General features: G+C 56.3%; 1 protein-coding gene and 1 long non-coding RNA gene across 2 annotated transcripts; one reads left to right on the forward strand and one right to left on the reverse strand.

Moving 5' to 3' along the window:
- Positions 1–20: 20 nt before the first annotated feature.
- Positions 21–25,476, forward strand: SLC4A5 (solute carrier family 4 member 5). Its single transcript, XM_066567196.1, has 24 exons — positions 21–35; positions 6,002–6,131; positions 8,138–8,298; positions 9,115–9,270; positions 10,453–10,548; positions 11,426–11,481; positions 13,172–13,329; positions 13,416–13,503; positions 13,648–13,802; positions 14,368–14,511; positions 14,900–15,074; positions 15,383–15,516; positions 15,623–15,894; positions 18,446–18,507; positions 19,000–19,200; positions 19,827–19,940; positions 20,747–20,908; positions 21,640–21,818; positions 22,051–22,123; positions 22,281–22,349; positions 22,780–22,953; positions 23,323–23,484; positions 24,254–24,321; positions 24,612–25,476. Coding segments are annotated over exons 1-24 (3,156 nt in total). The 5' UTR covers positions 21–34; the 3' UTR covers positions 24,778–25,476.
- LOC136567549 (uncharacterized) lies at positions 17,302–20,383 on the reverse strand. The gene is made up of 3 exons (XR_010785128.1): positions 19,821–20,383; positions 18,972–19,161; positions 17,302–17,992 (listed from the first exon to the last, which is right to left on the reverse strand). It is a non-coding gene; the product is annotated as an uncharacterized lncRNA (long non-coding RNA).

Here is a 25,476-nt window from a genome sequence, read left to right on the forward strand (position 1 = left end):
GCCCGAGAGCGCCCGCGACAACGCCAGCAGGACCAGTGAGTGCCCGGCGCCGCGCCCCGGTCCGGCCTGACCCGGCCCGTGCTGCGTTTGCTGCTGGCCTGGGGATGGGGTTGGAGGGGGCTCCTGGTGGGATTGGGGCTCCCCACAACCTTCACACCTCGTTCCCCACGGGTTTGTCCCAATGAAATGGGATTGGAGGGGGCTCCTGATGGGATTGGGGCTCCCCACAACCTTCACACCTCGTTCCCCATGGGGTTTTCCCATTCAAATGGGATTGGAGGGGGTCCCTGATGGAATTGGGGCTCCCCACAACCTTCACACCTCGTTCCCCATGGGGTTTTCCCATTCAAATGGGATTGGAGGGGGTCCCTGATGGAATTGGGGCTCCCCACAACCTTCACACCTCGTTCCCCATGGGGTTTTCCCATTCAAATGGGATTGGAGGGGGTCCCTGATGGAATTGGGGCTCCCCACAACCTTCACACCTCGTTCCCCATGGGGTTTTCCCATTGAAATGGGATTGGAGGGGGTTCCTGCTGGGATTGAGGTTCCTCACAACTTTCACACCTTGTTCCTGATGGATTTTTCCCATTGAAATGGGATTGGAGGGGGTTCCTGCTGGGATTGGGGTTCCCCACAACCTTCACACCTCGTTCCTCATGGGTTTGTCCCAATGAAATGGGGTTGGATGGAGTTTTCCTCCTGGGATTGGGGTTCCAGAAAACTTTTGGACATCACACCTTGTTCCCGATGGATTATTCCCAATTAAATGGGATTGGAGGGGGTTCCCTCATGGAATTGGGGATCCCTGTAACCTTTGGGAATCACCTTGTTCCTGATGGATTTTTCCCATCGAAATGGGATTGGAGGGAGTTCCCTGATGGAATTGGGGTTCCACACAAGGTTCACACCTTGTTCCCCATGGGTTTTTCCCATTGAAATGGGTTTGGATGGAGTTTTCCTGCTGGGATTGGAGTTCCAGAAAACTTTCGTGCATCACACCTGGGTTTTTTCCCACTGAAATGGGGTTGGAGGGGGTTCCTGCTGGGATTTGGGTTCCTCACAACTTTCACACCTTGTTCCCGATGGATTTTTCCCATTAAAATGGGGTTGGAGGGAGTTTCCTACTGAGATTGGGGTTCCAGACAACTTTTGGACATCTCACCTTGTTCCTGATGGGTTTTTCCCATTGAAATGGGATTGGAGGCATTTTCCTGCTGGAATTGGGGTTCTGCCACAACCTTTGGGAACCACACCTTGTTCCCGATGGATTTCTCCCATTAAAATGGGGCTGAAGGGGTTTTCCTGCTGGGACCGGGGTTCCAGACAAGCCCCAGGAATCACACCTCATTCCCAGTGGGTTTTTCCCATTGAAATGGGGTTTGGATGGAGTTTCCCCAGCGGGACAGGGGTTCCAGACAGCTCTGGGGAGTCCCAGCGTGTTCCCATCTCCTTAGGGCAGGTTAACATTTCCCAGGGGAACGCGGCAGCGGCCGAGCCCTTCCTGGGCTGGAAATTTGCATTCGGGTTCAGGCCCAGCCAAAGTTTTCCCGGTTTTTTTCTTTTGCATGGGAAGAGGTTTTGGATTTGCTGGCAGCTCCTTGGTGCCCGAGGCGGAGGCGGGAGCAGGGGCACGTCCCTTCCTCCCTTTGCCCTCCTTTTCCCTGATTTTCCTCCTCCTTTCCCCCTCCTTTTCCTCCTCCTTTTCCCCTCCTTTTCCTCCTCCTTTTCCCTTCCTTTTCCCCCTCCTTTTCCCCTCCTTTTCCCCCTCCTTTTCCCTGATTTTCCTCCTCCTTTTCCCCTCCTTTTCCCCCTCCTTTTCCCTGATTTTCCTCCTCCTTTTCCCCCTCCTTTTCCTCCTCCTTTTCCCCCTCCTTTTCCCCCTATTTTCCCTCCTTTCCCCCTCTTTTTCTCTTATTCTCCTCTCCCTTCCTTTGCCTCCTTTTCCCCTTTTCCCCCTTTTTCCTCATTCCCCCTCCTTTTCTCCTCTTTTCCCCTCCTTTTCCCTTATTCTCCCCTCTTGTCCCGTCCTTTTCCCTCCTTTCCCTCTTATCCCCATTTTCCCTCTCTTTCCCCCCTTTTCTCCTTCTTTTCCCCCTCTTTTCTCCTTCTTTTCCCCCCTCTCTTTCCCCTCTTTCCCCCTCCTTTTCCCTTATTCTCCCCTCTTTTCCTCTCCTTTTCCCTCCTTTTTCCTCTTTTCCCCCCTGTTTTCCCCCTCTTTTCCCCCTCTTTCCCCCTCCTTTTCTCTTCTTTTCCCCTCCTTTTCCCTTCTTTCCCCTCCTTTTTCCTTATTCTCCCCTCTTTTCCCCCCTTTTCCCCCTTTCCCCTTTTCCTCCTCCCCACAACCCCCAAACCCCACTCAGCCGTAACTCCAGCCCACTTTGGTGAGCTTGGACCCAAACCCTCATTTTCCAGCTTAAAAATAAAAACCCCAAAAACCCCAACCCCTCAACCCCACCAATCTCCCTCATCCCTGTCCGTTTTTTTCCCCACACCCTCAGTTTTGGGGTGTCCGGGGCGGGGAATGGCGGCGGGGGCGGCCCCGAGCGCGGATTTGGGCGCTCCGCGCTCTTCCCGAGCGCATCCCGGCGCTTGGGCCGCTTCCCGTCATGGGAGCCCAGCGGGGCAGGATTTGTGGCCGTAATCTGCTCCCTAAGCCGGGACTTTGGCGAGCTGCAGTGCACAAAGGAGAAAGGAGCAAGGGGGAAAGGGAAACTCGGGCCCTCGGCGGCGTTTCGGGATCGCGCGGCCGAACTTTGGGGTTAAAGCGGGGAGAAATGGGGGAAGAAAAGGAAACAGCTCCAGGTAGGGTCTGGGGGTTTGTGCTTCCCAGCGCTGTGGTGGGAGGGGGGGAAAGATCCTTGGGGTTTTGGGGGTTTTTTTTTGTGATTTTTCCCTCGGAAAAGCAACTTTGGGGCTTCTAAAAGGGCAGAGATCCAAAGCTCACCCCAAAAAATCAATGGGGGAGCTCCTGCTGCTCCTCGGTGGAAAAGTCAATTTTTGGGAGGGTCAGAAATACCCCAAAGCTGGGGATTTGGAGCAAGTTTATCCCATGGGATGTGCAGCCCACTCTCCTGGTTTTGGGGGCAGTGGGGACTTGGCTGAGGCAGGAAAATGCAGGGAAAAGCTGTGGAGAACCCACAGGAAAATGCAGGGAAAAGCTGTGGAGAACCCACAGGAAAATGCAGGGAAAAGCTGTGGAGAATCCACAGGAAAATGCAGGGAAAATCTGTGGAGAACGACAGGAAAATGCAGGGAAAATCTGTGGAGAACCCTCGGGAAAATGCAGGGAAAATCTGTGGAGAACCCACAGGGAAATGCAGGGAAAATCTGTGGAGAATCCACAGGGAAATGCAGGGAAAATCTGTGGAGAACCCACAGGGAAATGCAGGGAAAATCTGTGGAGAACCCACAGGGAAATGCAGGGAAAAGCTGTGGAGAACCCTCAGGAAAATGCAGGGAAAAGCTGTGGAGAACCCACAGGAAAATGCAGGGAAAAGCTGTGGAGAACCCTCAGGGAAATGCAGGGAAAATCTGTGGAGAATCCATGGCAGCCCCTGGATAAGGCTGGACCTAAACCCAGGCTTAGTCCTGGCTGGGTTGCAGAGCCCCAGCAGGGCTGCATTCCCTGATTTCCCAATTTTATCCCAATTGAGTGGGAATTTTGGCTTGGAAAAGGATCCCCAGGCGAGGTTTGGTCACTGGCCCGGGGCTGGGATGTGAGGAGGCAGCTGCACCTCAGATAAACGGGATTTGAATAATTCTTGTCCTATTTCCCATGGGAACCATCCTGAATATTCCCTGGGAATCTGCAGTGGCTGAAATCCCAGAGTTTTCCCATCCTAAAACCCGGATCAGGGAGCTCTGGATCCCCCCCCCCAAGGAGCTGATTTTGGGGGTTTTTTTTGGGATTTGTGTCACTTTTCCCCTCTCCAACCAACACCTGCTGCTTCCCGGGATTTTCTGTGCTGGGTGGAATTCCCAGGAATGAAAAACCCCAAAGCAGGAGGGGCTGGGAGCTCTCCCAGCCGTGCAATTGCTCTCCAGGTGAACAAATCCCACCTCGGGGAGGGAGGGGGGCAAAACTGGGGTCTGCACGTTGGATTAGTTCCCTAAAATCTGCCAGGATAAGGAAAATAGGACAAAAAATCCCTTTCTGTAGGGGATTTCTCTCGGTTTTTGGGGTTTCAGGGGTGGCAGAGAGCCCAAAAATGAGGCCCTGGGGAGGGTGAGGAGGGAAGGATCCATCCTGAGAGCGGGAATTTGGGCAGAGCTGGGGGCAGCCGCCCCAAGATCCAGGACAGGAATTCCAAATCCCATTTTTCCCACCCAGGACAAGGATTTCCAGCAAAAATCCCCATTTGTTTTGTGCATTAGCTCATTAAATTTGGGGTTGGTTGTTTTTTTGGGAATTTTGGGGTTGGCGGGGGGGGGTTTGACCAGAATTTCACCGTTTCATCCCTTTTCCGAGAACAAGCCCAGGCTTAGGGAGCCTGAAACCCTCCAGGCACGGAGCCCAGCCCCAGAATTCCCGGGAATATTCGGAATCACAAGAAGGGATTTGTGGGAATGGCAGCAGGGCTGGACCTTGGCAGGCTTTGGGCTCGGCTTAGAGGGGCTTAAGTGGTTTAAGCAGGCTCAGCCTAAAGGGACATGGGGACATCCCCTCCTTTGGGGACGTGGGCTCCTCTGCTCCGTGCAGGAAAAGGGGCAGAATTCCCATTTCCCCCCCATTTATCCACAGCAATTTAATAAATCCCTGATTTATTATTATTATTATTATTATTATTATTATTATTATTATTATTATTATTATTATTATTAATGCATTACCCAGCTTTGTTATCCCCAGATTTTGCCCCAGAATTCCCATTTTCCAAGCCTGGATCATTCCTTGAATCGGGGAAATAGAGGATTTCATTCCAGACACTCCATTCCCATGGATTTCATGGCTTGGGTTTCTCCCCAAATCCACCAAATCTGGGAAGTTTTGCCAGAAAAAAAAAAAAAAAACCTGAGGATGGAGAGGGTTAAGAACAAATCCAACATTTTTTCTTTATTTTCCTGGGATTTCTTCACCCTCCCGTGGGCACTGGGATGGAAAAGCCTCGGAGGGCGCCGTGATCCCAAAACCATCCCCAGGTTGCTCCCAGGCCATGAACGCTGCCCCTTCCCAGAAAAAGACGGAATTTTCCCTGCAGGAATGATGGATTTGCGTCATTCCCCCCTGGGAAAAGGGGGAAACGCCAAGGCTGGAGGAAGGGGAGCTGTGGGAGGGGAAACTCGGGATGAACCTGGGACACGGGCACAGGGAACTCCTGGAAAGGGAATTTGGTGGGAATCGGTCCCTGGAGCTTCATCCTGCTCCTCCTCTCCCCAGCATCCCCCAGGGAATTCGGGATGGGATCATCTGGGGCTCCCCCATTCCCTCAAACATTTCCCTCCATTCTTTATCCCTTCTTATCCCAAACCTCACCCAGGGCCTTTCCCTGCAGGATGGAGCGGGACTTCCCATGGAATTCCAGCTCTTTTTCCCACAGGGAATTCAGGATGGGATCATTCAGAACTCCCCCATTCCCTCAAACATTTCCCTCCATTTTTATCCCTTTTTTTCATGGTCCCAAATCCCCTCAGGGCCTTTCTCTGCAGGATGGAGTGGGATTTTCCATGGAATTCCAGCTTTTTTCCCACAGGGAATTCGGGATTGAGTTCCCCCCATTCCCTCAAACATTTCTCTCCATTTTTACCCCCTTTTTTGGGTTAATCCCAAATCCCCTCTGCAGGATGGAGCGGGATTTTCCATGGAATTCCAGCACAGGGAATTCGGGATGGGATCATTTGGAGTTCCCCCATTCCCTCCAACATTTTCCCTCCATTTTCATCCCCTTTTTTTTTTTTTTTCTTTTTGCCACCCCAACCCCCTCCCCATTTTGGGGCCGTTCCCAGCGGGCCCATCCCGGTTTTTTCCCGCCCGGAATTCCAGGAGTTTTTTCCCCGCCAGTGTCGCCGGCCGCGGAGCGGCTCCGGTACATCCTGGGGGAGGAGGAGGAGGCCCCCAACCCCACGCTGTTCACGGAGATGGACACGCTGCAGCGCGACGGCGACGACATGGAGTGGAAGGAATCCGCCAGGTCAGGGGATCGGGAACGGGACGGGGAGCGGGGGGCGGGGAATCCCATCCCAAAAAAATCCCATCCCAAAAAAATCCCATCCCAAAATAAATCCCACATCAAAAGAATCCCATCCCAAAAAAATGCCATCCCAAAATAAATCCCACATCAAAAAAATGCCATCCCAAAAAAATGCCATCCTAAAAAAATGCCATCCCAAAAAAATCCCACATCAAAAGAATCCCATCCCAAAAAAATCCCATCCCAAAAAAATGCCATCCCAAAATAAATCCCACATCAAAAGAATCCCATCCCAAAAAAATGCCATCCCAAAAAAATCCCATCCCAAAATAAATCCCATCCCAAAAAGATCCCATCCCAAAATCCCATCCCAAAATAATCCCATCCCAAAAAGATCTCATCCCAAAATCCCATCTCAAACTCCCATCCCAAAATCTCATCCCAAAATAATCCCATCCCAAAAAAATCCCATCCCAAACTCCCCTCCCAAAACGTCCCCGGGGCGAGTGGGGCTCAGGGAATGGGTGTGGGATTTTGGGGGGGGGTGGGATTAGAAAAGGGCATTTCTGAATTGGGGGAAATGCTGGAAAATGGGATTTTGGAGGGGCGGTGGAAGTGGAACATCAGGGGATGAGTGCTGGTTTCAATGGCATTTACAAAGGAACGGGTGGGCATCCATAGGTCCGTGTTTATTTCTGCCTTCCCACGCCTTGAAAAGCTTGGAAGGCAAAAATTCAGCGTTTGCATTGGGATTTCCATCAGGGAGGGCTGGAGGTGGAGATTCCCAAATCTCTCCTCATTTTCCAAGGTTTCTCCTCGGGAGAGCATCTCTGTGGTGTGAGCACCTAAACCCACAATAAATGGGGAAAAAATGGGAATTTCTTCTAGGATCGCGGAGGTTTTCAAGTCCCAATTCCCACTCTCAGGCCAAGCTGGGACTCTTTAACCTCAGGGCACCTAAACCCACAATAAATGGGGGGAAAAAAGGGAATTCAGGATGCTGGGAGCAGCAGGAATTTGCCGGAACCTCGGCGAAGGAATCCCGGGATGCCAATGGCAGCGCAAAGGCGCTGCTGGAGCCATGCCCCCCATCCCACAGGAATTCCCACTCCCAATCCCACAGGGATTCCCGCCCCCAATCCCACAGGGATTCCTGCCCCCAGTCCCACAGGGATTCCCGCCCCCAATCCCACAGGGATTCCCACTCCCAATCCCACAGGGATTCCTGCCCCCAATCCCACAGGGATTCCTGCCCCCAATCCCACAGGGATTCCTGCCCCCAATCCCACAGGGATTCCTGCCCCCCATCCCACAGGGATTCCCACTCCCAATCCCACAGGGATTCCCACTCCCAATCCCACAGGGATTCCTGCCTCCAATCCCACAGGGACTCCCGCCCCCAATCCCACTCTCCATCCCGAGCTCCCTAATGACCCAAATTCCTTGGAAAATGGGGCAGAAGGGAGAGGAAAAGCGACCTAATCGGCTTTGGGGCAGCGGCGGCGGCGCTCGGCAGGAAGTTTGAATCCCATCCCCGGGAAAGAGGAAGGGTTGGAGAATGGGATTCTCCAGAGAAATCAGGGATGGGAGGTGTGGGGTGGGTGCCAGGGCCAGGTGTTGTGGTTTGGGGTTCTGTCGGGGCTTTTCCTCCACCCCAATGTTCCCAAATCCCACAGGAGTGATTTGAGCATGGGGAAATCCATGGATTTGGGTTTCCTGGTGGGACTGGGAGCTTTTCCTCCATCCCACAGCTCCCAGATCCCACAGACACGATTTGAGGAGGGCGAAATCCATGGATTTGGGTTTCCTGGTGGGATTGGGAGTATTCCCTCCCCTCCAGAGCCCCGCAGGCAGCACTTTTGGGAATGACTCCCCCAGATCCTCCCTTCCCAGCCCGGATAACGAGCATGAACTCCGTGAGACGAATGAATCCAGGCCCTCCCAGCAGGGAAACCCCCCGGGAAGGAGAAGCCATTCCCAGCTGCTCACACCTGCCCCCGTTCCAGGTGGATCAAGTTTGAGGAGAAGGTGGAGGAAGGTGGCGAGAGGTGGAGCAAGCCCCACGTGTCCACCTTGTCCCTGCACAGCCTCTTTGAGCTGCGGACGTGTCTCCAGACGGGAACGGTGCTCCTGGACCTCGACGGGTACTCCCTGCCCCAAATCATCGGTAGGAGCTCCTGGAGGGTTTTTGCCCCCCGTGTCCTAAAATGGTGGGAATGGATTTAAATTCATTTTTTTCCGGAATTTGTCCAAGAAGGAGCAGAGGGAGGAGTTGGGAGCCATCAGCGGCTTCCTGAAATGTTGTGTTGAGGTTTTTGGGGGGATCTGGGGGTCTCTGCTGAAGCAGCAGATTTGGGGGGGGGGGGTTTTGGGGTCACCCCTGGGTCACCATGGCTGGGTGTGTGCAGATGACGTCATCAAGGAGCAGATCAAGGACGGGCTGCTCAAGGAGCAGATTTTGGAGGGGTTTTGGGGTCACCCCTGGGTCACCATTGGTCATGTGTTGCAGACAATGTCATGGGGAAGCAGATTGAGGACGGGACATTTTGGGGAGGTTTTGGGGGTCACCACCTCTGGGTGTTGCAGACGATGTCATTGAGGAGCAGATCAAGGCTGGGACATTTTGGGGAGGTTTTGGGGACATTTTGGGGAGGTTTTGGGGAGGTTTTGGGGGTCACCGTGGCCGTGATTTGCAGACGATGTCATTGAGAAGCAGATTGAGGACGGGACATTTTGGGGAGGTTTTGGGGAGGTTTTGGGGGTCACCGTGGCCGTGATTTGCAGACGATGTCATTGAGAAGCAGGTCGAGGATGGGCTGCTCAAGGAGCAGATTTTGGGGGGTTTTTGGGGTCACCCCTGGGTCACCACAGCCGTGCTTTGCAGACGATGTCATCGAGAAGCAGATCGAGGACGGGACATTTTGGGGAGGTTTTGGGGACATTTTGGGGAGGTTTTGGGGGTCACCATGGCCGTATGTTGCAGACGATGTCATCGAGAAGCAGATCGAGGACGGGCTGCTGAAGCCGGAGCTGCGGGAGAAGCTCAGCTTTGTCCTCCTGCGCAAGCACCGCCACCAGACCAAGAAGCCGATCCACCGCTCGCTGGCCGACATCGGCAAATCCGTGTCCTCCAACACCGGTGAGCCCCGGGCAAGGCAGGGACCGGGGCTGGGGACACTCACCCGGGGAGCGTGGGCGGGAAGGGCCTCAAAATTCTGCCCTGGTGGGTTTAGGGGTGGGGGTCAGCGAGAGCTGGGGACGAGGAGGGGCTGGGGACAGGGAGAGCGCTGTGTGAGGGATGTGGCTGTGGCAGGGACAATGTCACCGTTTGGGGACATCACTGAGTGATGGCATCGTTGTGTCAGGGGCAGGATCACGGTGTGGTGGTAATGTCGGTGTGTGGTGATGTCATTGTGTGATGACATCATCGTGTGAGGGACAAGATTATTGTGTGATGACATCATTGTGTGATGACATCATTGATGACATCACTGTGTGAGGCCAGTGGCGCTGTGTGAGGCCATCACTGTGCAGTGACATCACCCTGTGGTGACAATGCCATTATATTATTATTATTATTATTACATATATTATTACATCACCATGTGAGGACAATGGCGCTGTGTGATGATGTCACAGTGGAGTCAGTGGCACCGTGTAATGACAGCGTCACTGTGTGAGGACAGTGGTGCAGTGTGGTGTCAATGGCGCCGTGTGATGACATCACAGTGGTGATGATGACTGTGTGATGATGTCACTGTGGTGTCAATGGCACCGTGTGATGATGTCACAGTGGGGACGATGACTGTGTGATGATGTCACTGTGGTGTCAATGGCGCCGTGTGATGACGTCACAGTGGGGACGATGACTGTGTGATGATGTCACTGTGGTGTCAATGGCACCGTGTGATGATGTCACAGTGGGGGCAATAGTTGATGATGATGTCACCGTGTGATGACGTCACCACGTGCTGATGACGTCACGGCGCGCTGGCGCCACACGAGGACGATGGCGCCGCGTGGCGCCGGGCTCGGTGCCGCTCGGCTTTCCTGGCGCGGCGGCCGCAGACAAATCCGGTCTGGCCGCGGCTGATCCCGCCTGTCCCTGCCCTTACAAAAGGGGATTTGGGCCCGTTCCCGATTGTTCCCTGGGGTTTAGCGGGAGGTCACTCGCTGCAGCTGGGATTGAGCTCCAGCAGCTCCTGGGAGCATCCCGGCGTTCCCAGTGGGATCCTGCCGTGGCATTCCCAGTGGGATCCATCCCCACATTCCCAGCGGGATCCCATCCCCATCTCACCCCTCTCTCCCCATCTCTCCCCAGCCCGCAGCCCCGTGCGGGGCCCGGCCGCCGGCGCCGCCTTCCACCGCTCCACCGAGGACCTGCGGCTGCGGCAGAGCGCCAGCTACGGCCGCCTGCGTGAGTGGGCACGGCCCCCGAGCCGACCCGGGCACCACGGCCTGACCCGGGGCACCAGAGCCTGACCCGGGGCACCAGAGCCTGACCCGGGGCACCAAATAATTCACTGGGACACCACGGCCTGACCCGGGGCACCACGGCCTGACCAGGGACACCAAATAATTCACTGGGGCACCACAGCCTGCCCTGAGACACCACAGCTTCCCCACCAAATAATTCCTTGAAAACCAAATAATTCCCTGGAACGCCAAACGATTCCCCAGGACACCGAATGATTCCATGGGACACCAAATAATTCCCTGGAACGCCAAATTCCCAGCCCCAGGGGGCAGAGCGGGAGCTTGAAATGAGGTCTCACCACGGCCACCACCCCTGAAGTGCAGCAGGGAATTTGGGATGAGCTGGTGTGGGGTGGAGGAAAACATTCCTTGGAGGCTTTAGGGAGGGAAGGAACGGCGCTTGGAAGAGGCAGGGAATCCTAAAAGATTGCTTGGCTGGGAGAGGGCGGCTGGGAAATCCCAAACGAGCCCTGGTTTGTGTGGCTGGGACTGGAAATGATCCCATTGATGGAGCTCTGGGATCATTAGGGGTGGAAAAGCCCTCTGAGATCATGGAGCACCGCGATGTCCCCAGGTGCCACCTCCAGAGGGTTTCTGGACCCTTCCAGGGACGGGGCCTCCATCCCTGCCCCGTGCCAGCCTTTCCGCCCTCTCACAGGAGGAATTTCCCGCAGTTCCTGGGTTTTCACGGCGCTGCTGCTGCTTTGCAAGCCCAGGCACCATCACCAGTATTTCATCCCTTGTCACAAATCCTCCCCACCGGGTTTTCTCCTGGCTCCTGGGGTGGCTTCTCCTCACCTTCCCTCCCTTCCCTCCAGGTCACGCCCAGAGCCGGAGCATGAACGACATCTCGGACACCCCGAGCACTGACCAGGTACCCAAAATCCCAAAATCCCAAAATCCCAAGCCCCAGCACGATCCCTGCTGGGCTGTTGGGTCCATGTGAGCCGTGGCTGGGTCGATACCCACACAAATTCCTAATTAGGGCAGTTAATTGCTGTATTGGTGCCCGTGGGGAAGCTGCCCCAGAGGTGACACCCGCGCTCTCAGCACGGAGACAGGGACGAGCCAGGAGCCCAAATCCACCAGGGTGGGGCAAAAATTCCCTCCAGATCTGCAGGGAGCTGCTTGGAAATGTGGGAATCCCAAAGGGAGAGGGTGGCAAATCCCATCCGAGCTCCGGGGCTGCAGCTCTGGGGGTGAGGGGCTGGAATTTGGGGTGGGATCTGCTTTTTCTGGGGGTTTCCCAATGCAAAGCTCAGCCCAGAGGCCATGGGGGGCTTTTCCTTCTGGGATTGCTTTTAGGAGGGAGCTGGGAGGCAGCTCCTGGCTTGGGGATGGGATGGATCCGTGGGATTTTTGTCCCCTTCCCATCCCAGACTCTTTTTGTGGGAATGGTTGGTTCCTTGCATGAGCGTTGCTTCGTTTCTGCTCCTGATTTCACCATAAACCAAGGGCAGAATGGGTTTTTAGGGAATGGGGTGGGATTACAACTTGCTTTGGGTTTTTAGGGAATGGGATAACCACGTGCTTTTCCCCAGGATGTCCTCGCTGGGCTTACCTGGAGCGATGCACCTTAGGGCAAGCCCAAACACAGAAATAACGTTTTATTCCCTTGGGTTTCATGGATGGAAATCCAGGTTCTGCAGGGAGCCATGGGACAGGGACAGCACCTGAAACGACTCCGGTGCCCACTCAGGAACCCCAAATATCCCCTCCAGCAATGGGGTTCGGAGGGTTAATCCCAAAATATGCAAAGCATTTAGGTTTAATCACCCTATTAGGCCCACTACAAAGGGACTTTTTAAGTGTTACATGAAGCTTAGTGGCCACTGGTAACTCCTGCTCTTATTCCCAGCAGAACTGGAGGAGTTGCTTTATTATTACGATGATTTTTTTTTTTTTTTTTTTTTTCCATTTGGATTTAGAAGATTAGGACGGGGCGAGGCGGCTGCCCGGCTCACATGCCTCCCCTCATGCTGCCATATAGATTATCATAACTCCCTGCCTGGCTGGGTATTGAACCCTTTTAGGCTGTAATGAAAAGAGCTGCAGGGGAGAAGAGACCTGGGGAATAAATCCATGGGTGAGGTTTTTCCTCCTCCCATTATTTGTTCCAGCTCCCGCGACGGGGCTGGGGAGGAGGAACGAGGCACAAAAAGCGCCCCTGTGCAGGGCTTGGGGGGGTTCTGTGCCATGAGGGGCTGCAAATAAACTCTAAAAATGTTCCTGGCCCTCTGCAGCACCCCTGGGGTAGCCCAGGTTTTCCACAGGGGGATTTCAGGGAGTTTTCCTTGCGGAGAACCCAGGAGAGCAAAAGCAAACGTTGCTGGTTGGGTTGTGGTGCCCTGGGGCTGCAGTTTAGTCTCAGTTTTAGCCACGTTTCTGAAGAAATTTGGCTTTTTTTTCCTGGCTCCTCAGTCCCTACCTCTGGGAGTCCTGGGACAACCAGAGGTGAAATCTTGGAGCCTGAGGCTCCAACTTTGGTGGGGGAAAAAAAAAAAAAGGGAGAAAAGCCAAATTTTGGCAACCGCTCCCTTCCTCGCTCTTGTGTTTGCCGACAGCTGAAGAACAAGTTCATCAAGAAGATCCCCAAGGACGCCGAGGCCTCCAACGTGCTGGTGGGGGAGGTGGAGTTCCTGGAGAAGCCCTTTGTGGCCTTCGTGCGGCTGCTCCAGGCCACCATGCTGGGCGGGGTGACCGAGGTGCCCGTCCCCACCAGGTGAGCGCCGTCCCCCGGGCGCCTCCTGAGGGCTCTGCTGCCACCAGGGCTCCGAGGTGGCCGACGCGGCGCCTTTGCCTCGCCAGGTTCCTCTTCATTCTCCTCGGCCCCCCGGGAAAAGCCAAATCCTACAATGAGATTGGCAGGGCCATTGCCACGCTCATGGTGGACGATGTGAGTGGAGACCACCCCTGCCCTCCTGTGGGACTCAGAACCCAGCAAAAAAAAGCAATTTCCACCTTATCACCCAAAAACCTGAGACTGAAACCAGGAGGACGTGGGGCTGGAGGCTGACCCCTGTCCTGTGTCCACCCCCAGCTCTTCAGTGATGTTGCCTACAAAGCCCGGGACAGGGAGGACCTGATCGCTGGCATCGACGAGTTCCTGGACGAGGTCATCGTCCTCCCGCCCGGCGAGTGGGACCCCAACATCCGCATCGAGCCTCCCAAAAAAGTGCCCTCAGCTGAGAAGAGGTGGGTGGGGCTGCCCCAGCCTGCGGCCACTCCCGTGCCCAGTTCTGGGGGGTGAGAGCCTTGCTTGGCTTCGCCCCTGGAAGTGACCCCTCCAGATGTTCCAGAAATGTTGGGTTTGCACCAGGGTTTGTTCCCAGCTCGGCTCAGAGCCATTTCCACCCTCCTGGGACAGCGGGAGGTGACCCTGCCCTGGGCGGGAGTTGAACTGGATCACCCTCGAGGTCCCTCCCAACCCAACCCAGCCCAACCCAACCCAACCCATGGCTCCACAAATTGACCAAACCCAGCTCTGGATCTGGCCAAATTTACCCCAAACCCCACACTCAGTGCAGGCTCAGAGCTGCACCACAGCCTTGGCCATGGTCCTCACACCAGGGCCGTGTGCCCATCCAGTGGTGCCCATCCGCTGGTGCCCATGCGGCAGTGCCAGAGCGGGTGCGAGGTGGTGCCAGCCTGGCAGTGCCCAAGCGGCGGTGCCAGAGCGGGTGCGAGGTGGTGCCAGCCTGGCAGTGCCCAAGCGGCGGTGCCAGAGCGGGTGCGAGGTGGCGGTGCCGCTGTCCCGCAGGAAGTCGGTGTTCTCGCTGAACGAGGTGGGGCAGATGAACGGCGCGGCCGGCGGGGCGGGCGCCGGGGGCGGCGGCGGCGGCAGCGATGATGGGGAGATGCCCGAAGTCCACGAGATTGGGGAGGAGCTGGCCTGGACCGGCAGGTGAGCCAGGAGCCACCCCCAGAAACCTCCAGAAGGTGCCAGGGTCTGTCAGCGGCTCCTGCAGGCCCACCCTGGGGTGAAATCCTCGTGGGAAGGGGTTTTTGTCAGCACCAGGCCTATTCACGTGTCCATATATAAATTATATTTATGAATCAATATTTATAAATCTCCCACCTGGCCAGAGGAGCTGTGGGTCCCCAGAAGTGCCCCAGGCCAGGTTGGACGGGGCTTGGAGCAGCCTGGGACAGTGGGAGGTGTCCCTGCCATGGCAGGGCTGGGATGGGATGGGATTTAAGGTCCCTCCCAACCCAAACCTCTCCAGGGCTCCACGATTCTCTATTGGTGGAAGTCACCAGGTGTGGGTGTCACCTCAGTGGTGTCTCCACAGGTTTTGTGGTGGCCTCTACCTGGATATCAAGAGGAAGCTGCCCTGGTTCCCGAGTGACTTCTACGAAGGTTTCCATATCCAGTCCATCTCCGCCATCCTCTTCATCTACCTGGGCTGCATCACCAACGCCATCACCTTCGGGGGGCTGCTGGGGGACGCCACCGACAACTACCAGGTGTGGCCCAGGTGTCACCGGCCTGGGGACAGGCAGGGATGGGATGGGATGGGATCCATGGGATGGGATGGGATGGATGAGATCCATGGGATGGATTTTACCCTACTTGTGCCATGCCAAGCTTCTGGGCATGGACATCTCCGCCAGGTGGGTCTGGCAGCCCCGGGACATTGGCACCCCCTCCATGGCGATGCCAGGAGCAATGGGACACGGGCCCAGCCACCCCTTGGCCCCATCTCCATCGGGGGGTCCATGGGGACGTGGCACGGCCTGGCACACCCGTGATGCCGCCTCTGCTCCGTCCCCAGGGCGTCATGGAGAGCTTCCTGGGCACGGCCATGGCCGGCTCCATGTTCTGCCTCTTCGCCGGGCAGCCCCTCATCATCCTCAGCAGCACCGGCCCCATCCTCATCTTCGAGAAGCTGCTCTTCGACTTCAGCAAGTGAGTGCTGGGCCACGCCCGGGGACACCAGGGCCTGTCCCCACGGGGCTGGGACGTGTCCCCAGCACCCAGCTGCTCTCACAGGGCCGCGTGTCCCCTCTTCCAGAGGCAACGGGATCGACTACATGGAATTCCGCCTGTGGATCGGGCTGCACTCGGCCCTGCAGTGCCTTATCCTGGTGGCCACCGACGCCAGCTTCATCATAAAGTACATCACCCGCTTCACCGAGGAGGGCTTCTCCACCCTCATCAGCTTCATCTTCATCTACGACGCCATCAAGAAGATGATCGGGGCCTTCAAGTACTACCCCATCAACTCGGACTTCAAGCCCGACTACGTGACCATGTACAAGTGCGAGTGCGTCGCCCCCGACCCAGGTGAGTTCACCCCGGGGCCGCCCGGGCAGGAGCCGGGGGTGGGAGGGTCCTGGCGTGGATCAGTCCCGGCCCAGGCCGTGGGAGGAGGCGGCTGGGCTGGAGACACCCGGAACCCATCGTCCTCCTCCGCGGGGGCTGTGGAGATGGAGGAAGAGCCTTGTCCGCCTTGGATGAACCTGTGGGACACAGCAGACGGAGAGGTCAGATCTCAGCCTGGAGCAGCCAGACCTGCATGGACAAGAAGGAATTATGGAAGAAGAACAGGACATTTTGGGTGATTCCAGCCTGCTGCTGATGGAAACTGAATCTCCAGGAAACGCCTGGAGTGGTTCTGTGCTCTGCGGTGTCTGGGGCACCCCGGGATGTCCCAGCTGGGTGTGGAAACCTCCATGGACCGTTTCCCTCCTTTTTCCACTCATTTTCCAAAAGGAGAGGCCATCAGGCTCTGACCAGAAGGTCCTTCCATGGTTTTGCTCTTGGGTGGACGTCCCAGATTCGAACTGTGGAGCTCAGACACTCCTGGAAGGGAGCAGAGGCAGCTTCGGGCTGCTCCCCCAGGAGCTGGATTATGTCAAAAATCCAAATTTTGGGGAGCACCAGCTGCAGCCAGAGGAGACTGACAGTGGGTGGAGGTGAAGGTGGATGAAAATGACAGTGGATGAAGATGATGGTGGATGAAGATGATGATGGATGAAGGTGACAGTGGATGAAGGTGACAGTGGATGAAGATGATGGTGGATGAAGATGATGGTGGATGAAGATGATGGTGGATGAAGGTGATGGTGGATGAAGATGATGATGGATGAAGGTGACGGTGGATGAAGATGATGGTGGGTGAAGATGGTGGATGAAAATGTTGATGGATGAAAATGATGATGGACGAAGATGATGGTGGATGAAGGTCACAGTGGATGAAGATGGTGGATGAAGATGATGGTGGATGAAGGTCACAGTGGATGAAGATGATGGTGAAGCTCTGCCCATCTCCTTCCTTCAAGAGCAGCACCCAAGACCCTCCACCCAAGGCATTCCCAACGCTTCTGCCCCTCCAAGGAGAGCCCTCACCCCGTGGCAATTGCAGCCATTGGGTTGAATTTCACATTTTTCCTCAACTCCTGCTCCTCCACCCCTCGTGAGCACAGCGATGCCCCTGGGAACCGGGACCCCAGAGCAGCAGCAGAACCGACCCCGTTCCCGCCCCAAACCCGACCCGCGGGGAGCGCAGCCGGAACCCCCGGAGCCGGAACCCCCGGACGGAGCCTTCAGCCTCCAGGGAGGTCTCCCCCTTCTCCAAGCCCCCACCCCGAGCAGCCCAGAGGCATCTGCACCCCAATCCCTGATCCCGCTCCTCCCCCTGGCTGCCCCAGGCAGCCCTGTCCAGGCTGGAGTTAAAATCCCTCTAGAAATTATGTTTATTTCCCTCTCCATCCTTAATTTTTTTTTTAATTCCCTTTTTTTTCCATCCCTGCTGATTTTTGATTATTATAACTGATTTGTCCCATATTTGTCTCTGCTGCACACATCAATTGGGGCTGATTTCAATCTCAAGTGAGTATCGCCTTCTAAATATTAAAACTATTTTAATATTTGATACTCTCCCCCCACGGGGGGGTTCCATTGTTATTTTTTTTTCCCATGCATTTGACTTCTCTCTCTCTCTAAAAAGGTTTGTGTGGAGCCCTTAGGGCTCCTCTCTTTAACCTCACCGGTGCCGTGCCGCCCTTTAAAGGCGTAGAAACCCCAAAATTGGGTTTGTGGAAAAAGAAAAGGTTGTGGAGGAGAGAAATGAGAACCAAGCCGATGCTTTTAGGGCTCGGTCCCGGCAGCCCTGGGCTCCCTGTGCTGACCCAGCCTCTCCCTCGTTAATCCCCGGCGCCGGGGCTGGAGGCGGCGGCCGAAGAGGACGGAGGAGGGGGCGGCAAAGCCACCCCAGAATTCCTGAATTCCCGAATTCCCTCTTTTAGGGGCACCCCGAGACATCCCGGGGGTGCTCCCGGAGCTGCGGAGCTGCGTCGCCTGAAGAGCCGAGGAGGAGGAGAAGGTGCCGGGGGCTCGAAAAGACGGAATTCTGCACCGATGACACCAAAACACCCCCAAACTATTTAAAAAAAAAAAAAAACGAACAATAATTAAAAAAGGCAAATCTGGTGCGATTTGGGTGCCACCTCTCCAAACTAAATATAAAAAAACCACCCCAGGCTGCTTTCCCAGCTTTCCACCACGGTGGGTTTAAGTCCACCTCATTCCTGGTGGCTTCCCTGCGAAGCTCCTGGGAAATTTTAGGAACTGGGAAGCTCCTGGGAAATTTTAGGAACTGGGAAGCTCCTAAAAACCCCCTCAGGCCCGGCCCTCGCCAGCCCCACAGGGAGAAGCCGCCGCGTCCTCCCCGGCGCGCGGGATTAATCAGGGAGAAGTTAGAAAAGGGGGATTCGCCCCCAGAATCCTGGGATGCCGATCCCTGGCGGGCTCAGCAGGCCCAGCCCAGCCGGGGTTTAGCCCCCAAAGCTCGGGCCCAGCCCCAAAACCCCAATAACCGAATCCTTTCCCGCAGCCAACGCGACCTTGTTGGATGCTTCAGCTCCAGTGGCACCGAACAGCACTAACGTGTCTCTGGTAAGGATGGGATCTGCTCAGCCCGGGGAAGTTTGGGATCAGGGAGGGAGAACCGGGGGATTCCAGCGCCCAGGAGTGGGATGGGCCGGCTCGGAGTGAGGGGAACTCAAATTGGGGTTTTTTTCCCCAAAATTTGTATCAGCTCTGTGGTTTCGGGTGTCCCCAAAACTCTGGAAATTCACCTTTCCTCGTGTGCTGAAATGGCTCAAGCTGCTCTTTTTGGGGTTTGAGCAGGAAGTTTCCTTTTTTTGCAAGCTGCAGTTGCTAAAAACGCTGCTTTTGCTCAATTCAGTTGTGAAATCCTCCTTTTCTTGCACAGTGTGATCCTTAAAGTACAATTTTGGGTTTTGGACAGGAAATTTCCCTTTCTTTCCATGCTGCACCTTAAAAATTCCACCTTTGCTGGATTTGGGCTGAACTTCCCCTTTTCCCTGCACACCACAATAATTCCGTATTTTACTAACTTTGCCTTTTTTTTGGGTTTCTTGGCAGTCCAATGCTCTCAACCTCACAGCTCTGGACTGGACCCAGCTGAGTAAGAAGGAATGTCTCAAATACGGCGGCAGCTTAGTGGGAAAATCCTGCAAATTCGTGCCCGACCTGGCCCTCATGTCCTTCATCCTCTTCTTTGGCACCTACTCCATGACCCTGACCCTGAAAAAATTCAAGTTCAGCCGCTACTTCCCCACCAAGGTAAGGAGAGAACCAAATCCTGCCAGATCCTTTCCCAGAAACGAGGGGAAACGGGAGCTGCTGGGAGCTTTGGGAGCAGAGAACTCCAGGAGAATAAATCCCTGGTTTTAGGAGGATTGGGCCAGGACTGTGATCCTCCCCGAGGTTTCAGACCCTGATTTTTGGAATTTTGGAATGGTTTTTGTGGCATCCTCCTCTCCGAACTGGAGCTGGGGTAATGGGTGGACAATTAATGAACAAGAATTTGTGGGATCATGGATGAGGAATTTGTGGGGTGATGGATGGGGAATGGGTGGGATGATTCCACCCACAGGGGAGTGGTCACCAGCCCAGAGTCTGATGGACATCAGTGACCAGTGGTGACCAGGGCTCCCTGTCAGGGCCAGCATTAATTAATGTGCTCATTAACAATGGAAACAAAGGGGTTTGCAGGTGACACCAAGGGACAATTCCAGAGGATGGGGACGTCCGCAGAGACCTGGACAAGCTCCCTTCCCGCCCCATAAATCCCCTTCCCACCCCATAAATCCCCTTCCCACCCCATTGATTCCCCTTCCCACCCCATAAATCCCCTTCCCACCCCATTGATTCCCCTTTCCAACCCCGTTTCCCTGTCTTGCCTCCAGGTCAGGGCTTTCATTGCTGATTTTTCCAATGTCTTCTCCATCCTGCTCTTCTGTGGAGTGGACGCCTGTTTTGGACTGGACACGCCCAAACTCCACATCCCCAGTATCATCAAGGTTGGGCCTCCTCTCCTCTCCTCTCCTCTCCACGCTCTTTTTCCAGGTTTTTTTTGGGAATCTCGCAGCTCCAGGCACTGTCTTCAAAGCTACTTCAACTTTTCTAACAATATTCTAATTTTCTGACTTTCTTTCCTCTCTTTTTTGTTCTTTTTCCTCCTTTTTTGCCATTTTCCCTCCTTTTTTGCCATTTTCCCTCCCTTTTCTCTCCGCCCCCTGGCTGGCAGCTCCGTAAGCTCATTAGCGATTTCTCCATCTTTATGTCCATACTAATGTTTGTGGGGCTGGATGTGCTTTTTGGACTCAACACCCCAAAGCTCCAAGTGCCTACAGACTTCAAGGTAAAAACCCCAAATTCCACAAAAACCCATTCCAGAAGGATTTCTCCTCCCCCATCCAGGGGGTGACCTGGGGATCCCAGTGAAGATCCCAATGGGGATTCCAATGGGGACCCCAAATGGAAATCCCAGTAAGAGATCCCAGTGAGGATCCCAATAAGGATCCCAGTGAGGACCCCAATGGTGATCCCAATGGAAACCCCAGTGAGGATCCCAATGGGGATCCCAATGGAGACCCCAATGGGGATCCCAATAGAAACCCCAAAAAGGATCCCAATGACGATCCCCATGAAGATCCCAGTGAGGATCCCAATGGAAATCCCAACAAGGATCCCAGTGAGGATTTGGGGGCGGTTTGGGGCACAGGATTTAGGATGGATCCGGGACGGGGCTGTCCCCAGATGCCACCCTTGGGTTCTCCCGACCCGCGCTGCGTTCCCGAGGTCCCGACCCCGTTGTCCTCCCCAGCCCACGCGCGTGGACCGGGGCTGGTTCGTGTTCCCCTTCGGGAAGAACCCGTGGTGGGTGTACCTGGCCAGCGCCCTGCCCGCCCTGCTGGTCACCATCCTCATCTTCATGGACCAGCAGATCACGGCCGTCATCGTCAACAGGAAGGAGCACAAGCTGAGGGTGAGACCCCCGGGGATCCCCCGCAGCACCCCAGGGATCCCCCACAGCACCCAGGGCACCCCGAGATCCCCTACAGCACCCCAGGGATCCCCCGCAGCACCCAGGGCACCCCGAGATCCCCTACAGCACCCCAGGGATCCCCCGCAGCACCCCAGGGATCCCCCGCAGCACCCAGGGCACCCCGAGATCCCCTACAGCACCCCAGGGATCCCCCGCAGCACCCCAGGGATCCCCCCACAGCACCCCAGGGCACCCCGAGATCCCCTACAGCACCCCAGGGATCCCCCGCAGCACCCAGGGCACCCCGAGATCCCCTACAGCACCCCAGGGATCCCCCGCAGCACCCCAGGGATCCCCCGCAGCACCCAGGGCACCCAGGGATCCCCCAGGGCACCCAGGTTTGGGGTGGGGTTGGGGGCTGCCCCTGGCCTCGTCCAGCTGCAGGTTGGGGGTGAGGGGGGGCCTGGGGGATGGAGTTCTGTGGGTAATGGGGTGCAGGGGGTGGCACAGGGTGCCCTGTGTCCATGTGGGGTACATCACAGTGGCACTGGGTGTTTTGGGGTGACACTGGGTGTCCCATATCCACGTGGGGTACATCACAATGACATCAGGTGCCCCAAATCAGTGTGGGGTGACATGGGGTGACACCAGGTGCCCCGAGGCCATTCGGGGCACGCCAAGGTCCTGCCTGGGGACACCCCCGGTGCAGAGCCCCCCGTGCTGTGTTGCAGAAGGCAGCCGGGTACCACCTGGACCTCTTCTGGGTGGGCATCCTGATGGCCGTGTGCTCCTTCATGGGGCTGCCCTGGTACGTGGCCGCCACCGTCATCTCCATCGCCCACATCGACAGCCTCAAGATGGAGACCGAGACCAGCGCCCCGGGGGAGCAGCCCCAGTTCCTGGGGGTCAGGTGGGCCTGAGAGGGGTCCTGCAGCCGGGGGGACAGTCCTGCCCTGGGAGGGGACACCAGGGACAGCGTGGCCAGGGAGGGATTGTCCTTCCTGGGGACACCAAGGCCAGGGAGGGATTGTCGTGTCCTGGGGACGTCCTGGCCAGGCAGGAGCTGTCAGTCCCATTCCCACTGGTGGTTCTCGGTTCCTCGGGGGTTCCTCGGGCTGACCCTGCTCCCGTGCCCCCTCCAGGGAGCAGAGGGTGACCGGCATCATCGTCTTCGTGCTCACGGGCATTTCGGTTTTCCTGGCTCCTATCCTGAAGGTAAAACATTCCCACTGCCCCGTCCCTGCAGGGATTTGGGGACATGGGGACAAAAGCTGGGTCCTGTCCCGTCCTGGTGACATCCAGCGCTGTCCCTGTCCCTGGGGAGGAGCTGCTGCCTTCCCTGGGTCAGGGCCGTGCTGTTCCCTGTTCCCAGTACATCCCCATGCCGGTGCTCTACGGGGTCTTCCTCTACATGGGCGTGGCGTCGCTGAACGGCATCCAGGTGAGTGCCCTTCCTCCTCAGCATCCTCCTCATCCTCCTTGTCATCATCCTCCTCATCCTCTGGCCTCATCCTCCTTATCCCCATCCTCCTCCTCCTCATCCTTGTCATTCTCCTCCTTCTCATCATCATCATCCTCCTTCTCATCATCATCATCCTCCTTCTCCTCCTCATCCTTGTTGTTCTCCTCCTCCTTGTCCTCCTCCTCTTCATCGTCCTCCTTCTCCTCACTGACCACAGACTGTCCTGCACTGGCTCCACAAGGAGGATTTTTACTCTGAAATTTCCATGTTTGGGTCAGCAGATACCCAAAGCCCTCCGAGAAACACCAAAACCCCACAAATTCCCTATTTGGGGGCAATAAAAGAGGTTTTTCCTGGGCAGCCTGTGGGGTGGGGCTGAAGATTAACCCAGGCCTTCCTCCCCGGGCAGTTTTGGGATCGCTGCAAGCTCTTCCTGATGCCGGCCAAGCACCAGCCCGACTACGTGTTCCTGCGGCACGTCCCACTGCGCCGCATCCACCTCTTCACCCTGGTGCAGATCATCTGCCTGGCCGTGCTCTGGATCCTCAAATCCACCGTGGCCGCCATCATCTTCCCCGTCATGGTAACCCCGTCCTCCGTCCAAAGGGGTTTTTTGGGATTTAATGGAATTTTTGGTGTGGTCCCACCGTGGCCGCCATCATCTTCCCTGTCATGGTGATCCCATCCTACCTTGGAAGGGTATTTTAGGATTTTCGGTGTGGTCCCACCATTATCATCTTCCCCATCATGGTAATCCCATCCTTGCTTCAAATGTTTTGTTTTGGGATTTAATGGAATTTTTGGCGTGGTTCCACCATGGCCACCACCATCTTCTCCATCGTGGGTAATCCCATCCTCGCTCCAAAGGGGTTTTTGGGATTGAAGGGATTTTTGGCTTGGTGGTCACCACCAGACCTTGGGTTGAGATGCTCCTGGACCTCTCTTGTGTCAGATCTTGGCCCTGATCCTGGTGAGGCGGCTCCTGGATTTCGTCTTCTCCCAGCACGACCTGGCCTGGATCGACAACATCATCCCCGAGAAGGAGAAGAAGAAGGAGGATGACAAGAAGAAGAAGAAGAAAGGCAACAAAGGCGACAGCAGCAGCGACGAGGAGGTGGGCACGGGGTCCCCCGAGGGCAGGGGGACATCCCAGAGCTGGGGAGGGACAATTCCCACTGGGAATTGGGATGAAGGTCTGGGATCCCTGCAGCTGTTCCAGGGCAGGGGCAGAACCGCCTGAGTGAGGGGGTCTGGCATGGAATCCACCATGGAGAACCCACCTGGGGAAACCCACCCTAGAAATTCCACCCCGGAAAATCCACCAGGGAAACCCACCAAGGAAAACTCACCAAGGAAATTCCACCAGGGAAACCCACCAGGAGAAATCCACCAGCTCCAGAGCCACTGGAGCGCTGCTCATCCCAAAGATCACTGAGATTTCCATGAATCACAAAATAAAATCCGGGAATCTCCTGGGTTTTGTCGCCCCCAAGCTGGTGCTGATGGGGGGTTGTGAGAAATATCTGAGCTTGGGATGATTTGGAGGCCCCTAAAGCTTCTTGTGATGGAGTTTTATGGCTGGGAAAGAGCAGGTTTGGCTCCACCTTCACCAAAAAAACTTGGAGTAAATTTGGGGGAGTTCATTTCATGACCCCAGGGTTTGAGCTCAATTTAACCCCTTATCTGCTGGCAGGGCCTTTTCTCTGGCTGATTGCACCCAAAATCTGCAATTCCCAGGAGTTTTCCTCCTCCTCCTCCTCCTCCTCCCACTGCCCAGAAAGGTGGGACTGGTGGTTTGGGCCATGAAAGGTGGAAATGGTGATTTTGGCCCAGGGGGATTTTTGGGGTCACCTGGGCAGCGTTTCAGCTGCGTGTCCCCCCAGGAAAGAGGGCCCCCACCTGGAGCTCTGCGCTCTGACTCGTCCCCGAACGGCTCGGACATGGATCGCAGGTAACCGGGACCCTCCCCTTCCCTGGGGGGAATTTTGGGATCAGCGGCAGCAGCGCCGGGGCGGGGTCGGGGCGGGTCCGGGGCGGGTCCGGGGCGGGTTCGGGGCGGGTCCGGGGCGGGTTCGGGGCGGGCTCGGGGCGGGCTCGGGGCGGGCTCGGGGCGGGTCCGGGGCGGGCTCGGGGCGGGTCCGGGGCGGGTCCGGGGCGGGCTCGGGGCGGGTCCGGGGCGGGTCCGGGGCGGGCTCGGGGCGGGCTCGGCCCCCCTGGCCGCTCACCCCCCTCTCCCCCCAGTATCACCCTGCACCTGAAGATCTCGTGCCCGTCGTCTCCCGCCTTTAACTACTCCCGCAACCCCATCTGTGCCGTGCCCCAGGTGAAGATCGAGATGGAGTCGGATTACGAGGACAGCGACACCGAGAAGGCCCCGCGGGACATGGGCAGCGAGACCACGCTATAGCCCCGCCCGCCGGGGCCCGACTTTTAATTTAATTTATGTCTAGCTAGGTAGATAGCGCCGCGGGCACGGACGGAGAAAGGAAACCGGGGCGCTCCTCTCTGCCGGACAGGCGGCCCTGGTGGCGCCGTGCCCCGGTGGATTTAGGGTCCTACACCCCAGTGGATTTAGGGTCGCACGCCCTGGTGCGTTTTAGGGTCCCACACCCCGGTGCATTTTAGGACCCCACACCCCGGTGGATTTTAGGGTCCCACACCCTGGCGGATTTGGGGTCATGGGCCCCGGTGGGTTTTAGGGCCCTGCACCCCGGTGCGTTTTAGGGCCCTGCACCCCGGTGCGTTTTAGGGTCGCACTCTCCATAATTCCCTCTCTTCCCACTGGGTGAAGGCAACGCCGCTGGCGGCGAAATGGGGCCAGAAAGGTGGGATTGGTGATTGTGGCACAGGAAAGGTGGAAATTGTGATTTTGGCAAAGAAAAGTGGGATCGGTGATTTCAGACCCAGAAAAAGGAGGAAGCACCTGGGATGGGGATGGAGGAGGAGGAGGAGGAAACACAACAAGATGGGGATGAAGAGGAGGAAGCACCTGGGCTGAGGAGGGAGTCAGGGATGGTTCCTGATGGAATCCAGGCTGGTTTCCACAGGGAAATGGGAACGGTGGCTGCAGCAAAGCCCTTGGGTGGCCCACGCCCCATCCTCAGGA

Source organism: Molothrus aeneus, chromosome 29 (assembly GCF_037042795.1).
Source record: "Molothrus aeneus isolate 106 chromosome 29, BPBGC_Maene_1.0, whole genome shotgun sequence".
Lineage (NCBI taxonomy): Eukaryota > Metazoa > Chordata > Aves > Passeriformes > Icteridae > Molothrus > Molothrus aeneus.

What these genes read in the sequence shown, in the direction of transcription:
- SLC4A5 (XM_066567196.1), top strand. An exon ending in ACACCCCGAGCACTGACCAG is followed by an intron (nt 11,482 to 13,171) that starts GTACCCAAAATC and finishes GTTTGCCGACAG; the next exon opens with CTGAAGAACAAGTTCATCAA. An exon ending in CCATCATCTTCCCCGTCATG is followed by an intron (nt 22,954 to 23,322) that starts GTAACCCCGTCC and finishes CTCTTGTGTCAG; the next exon opens with ATCTTGGCCCTGATCCTGGT.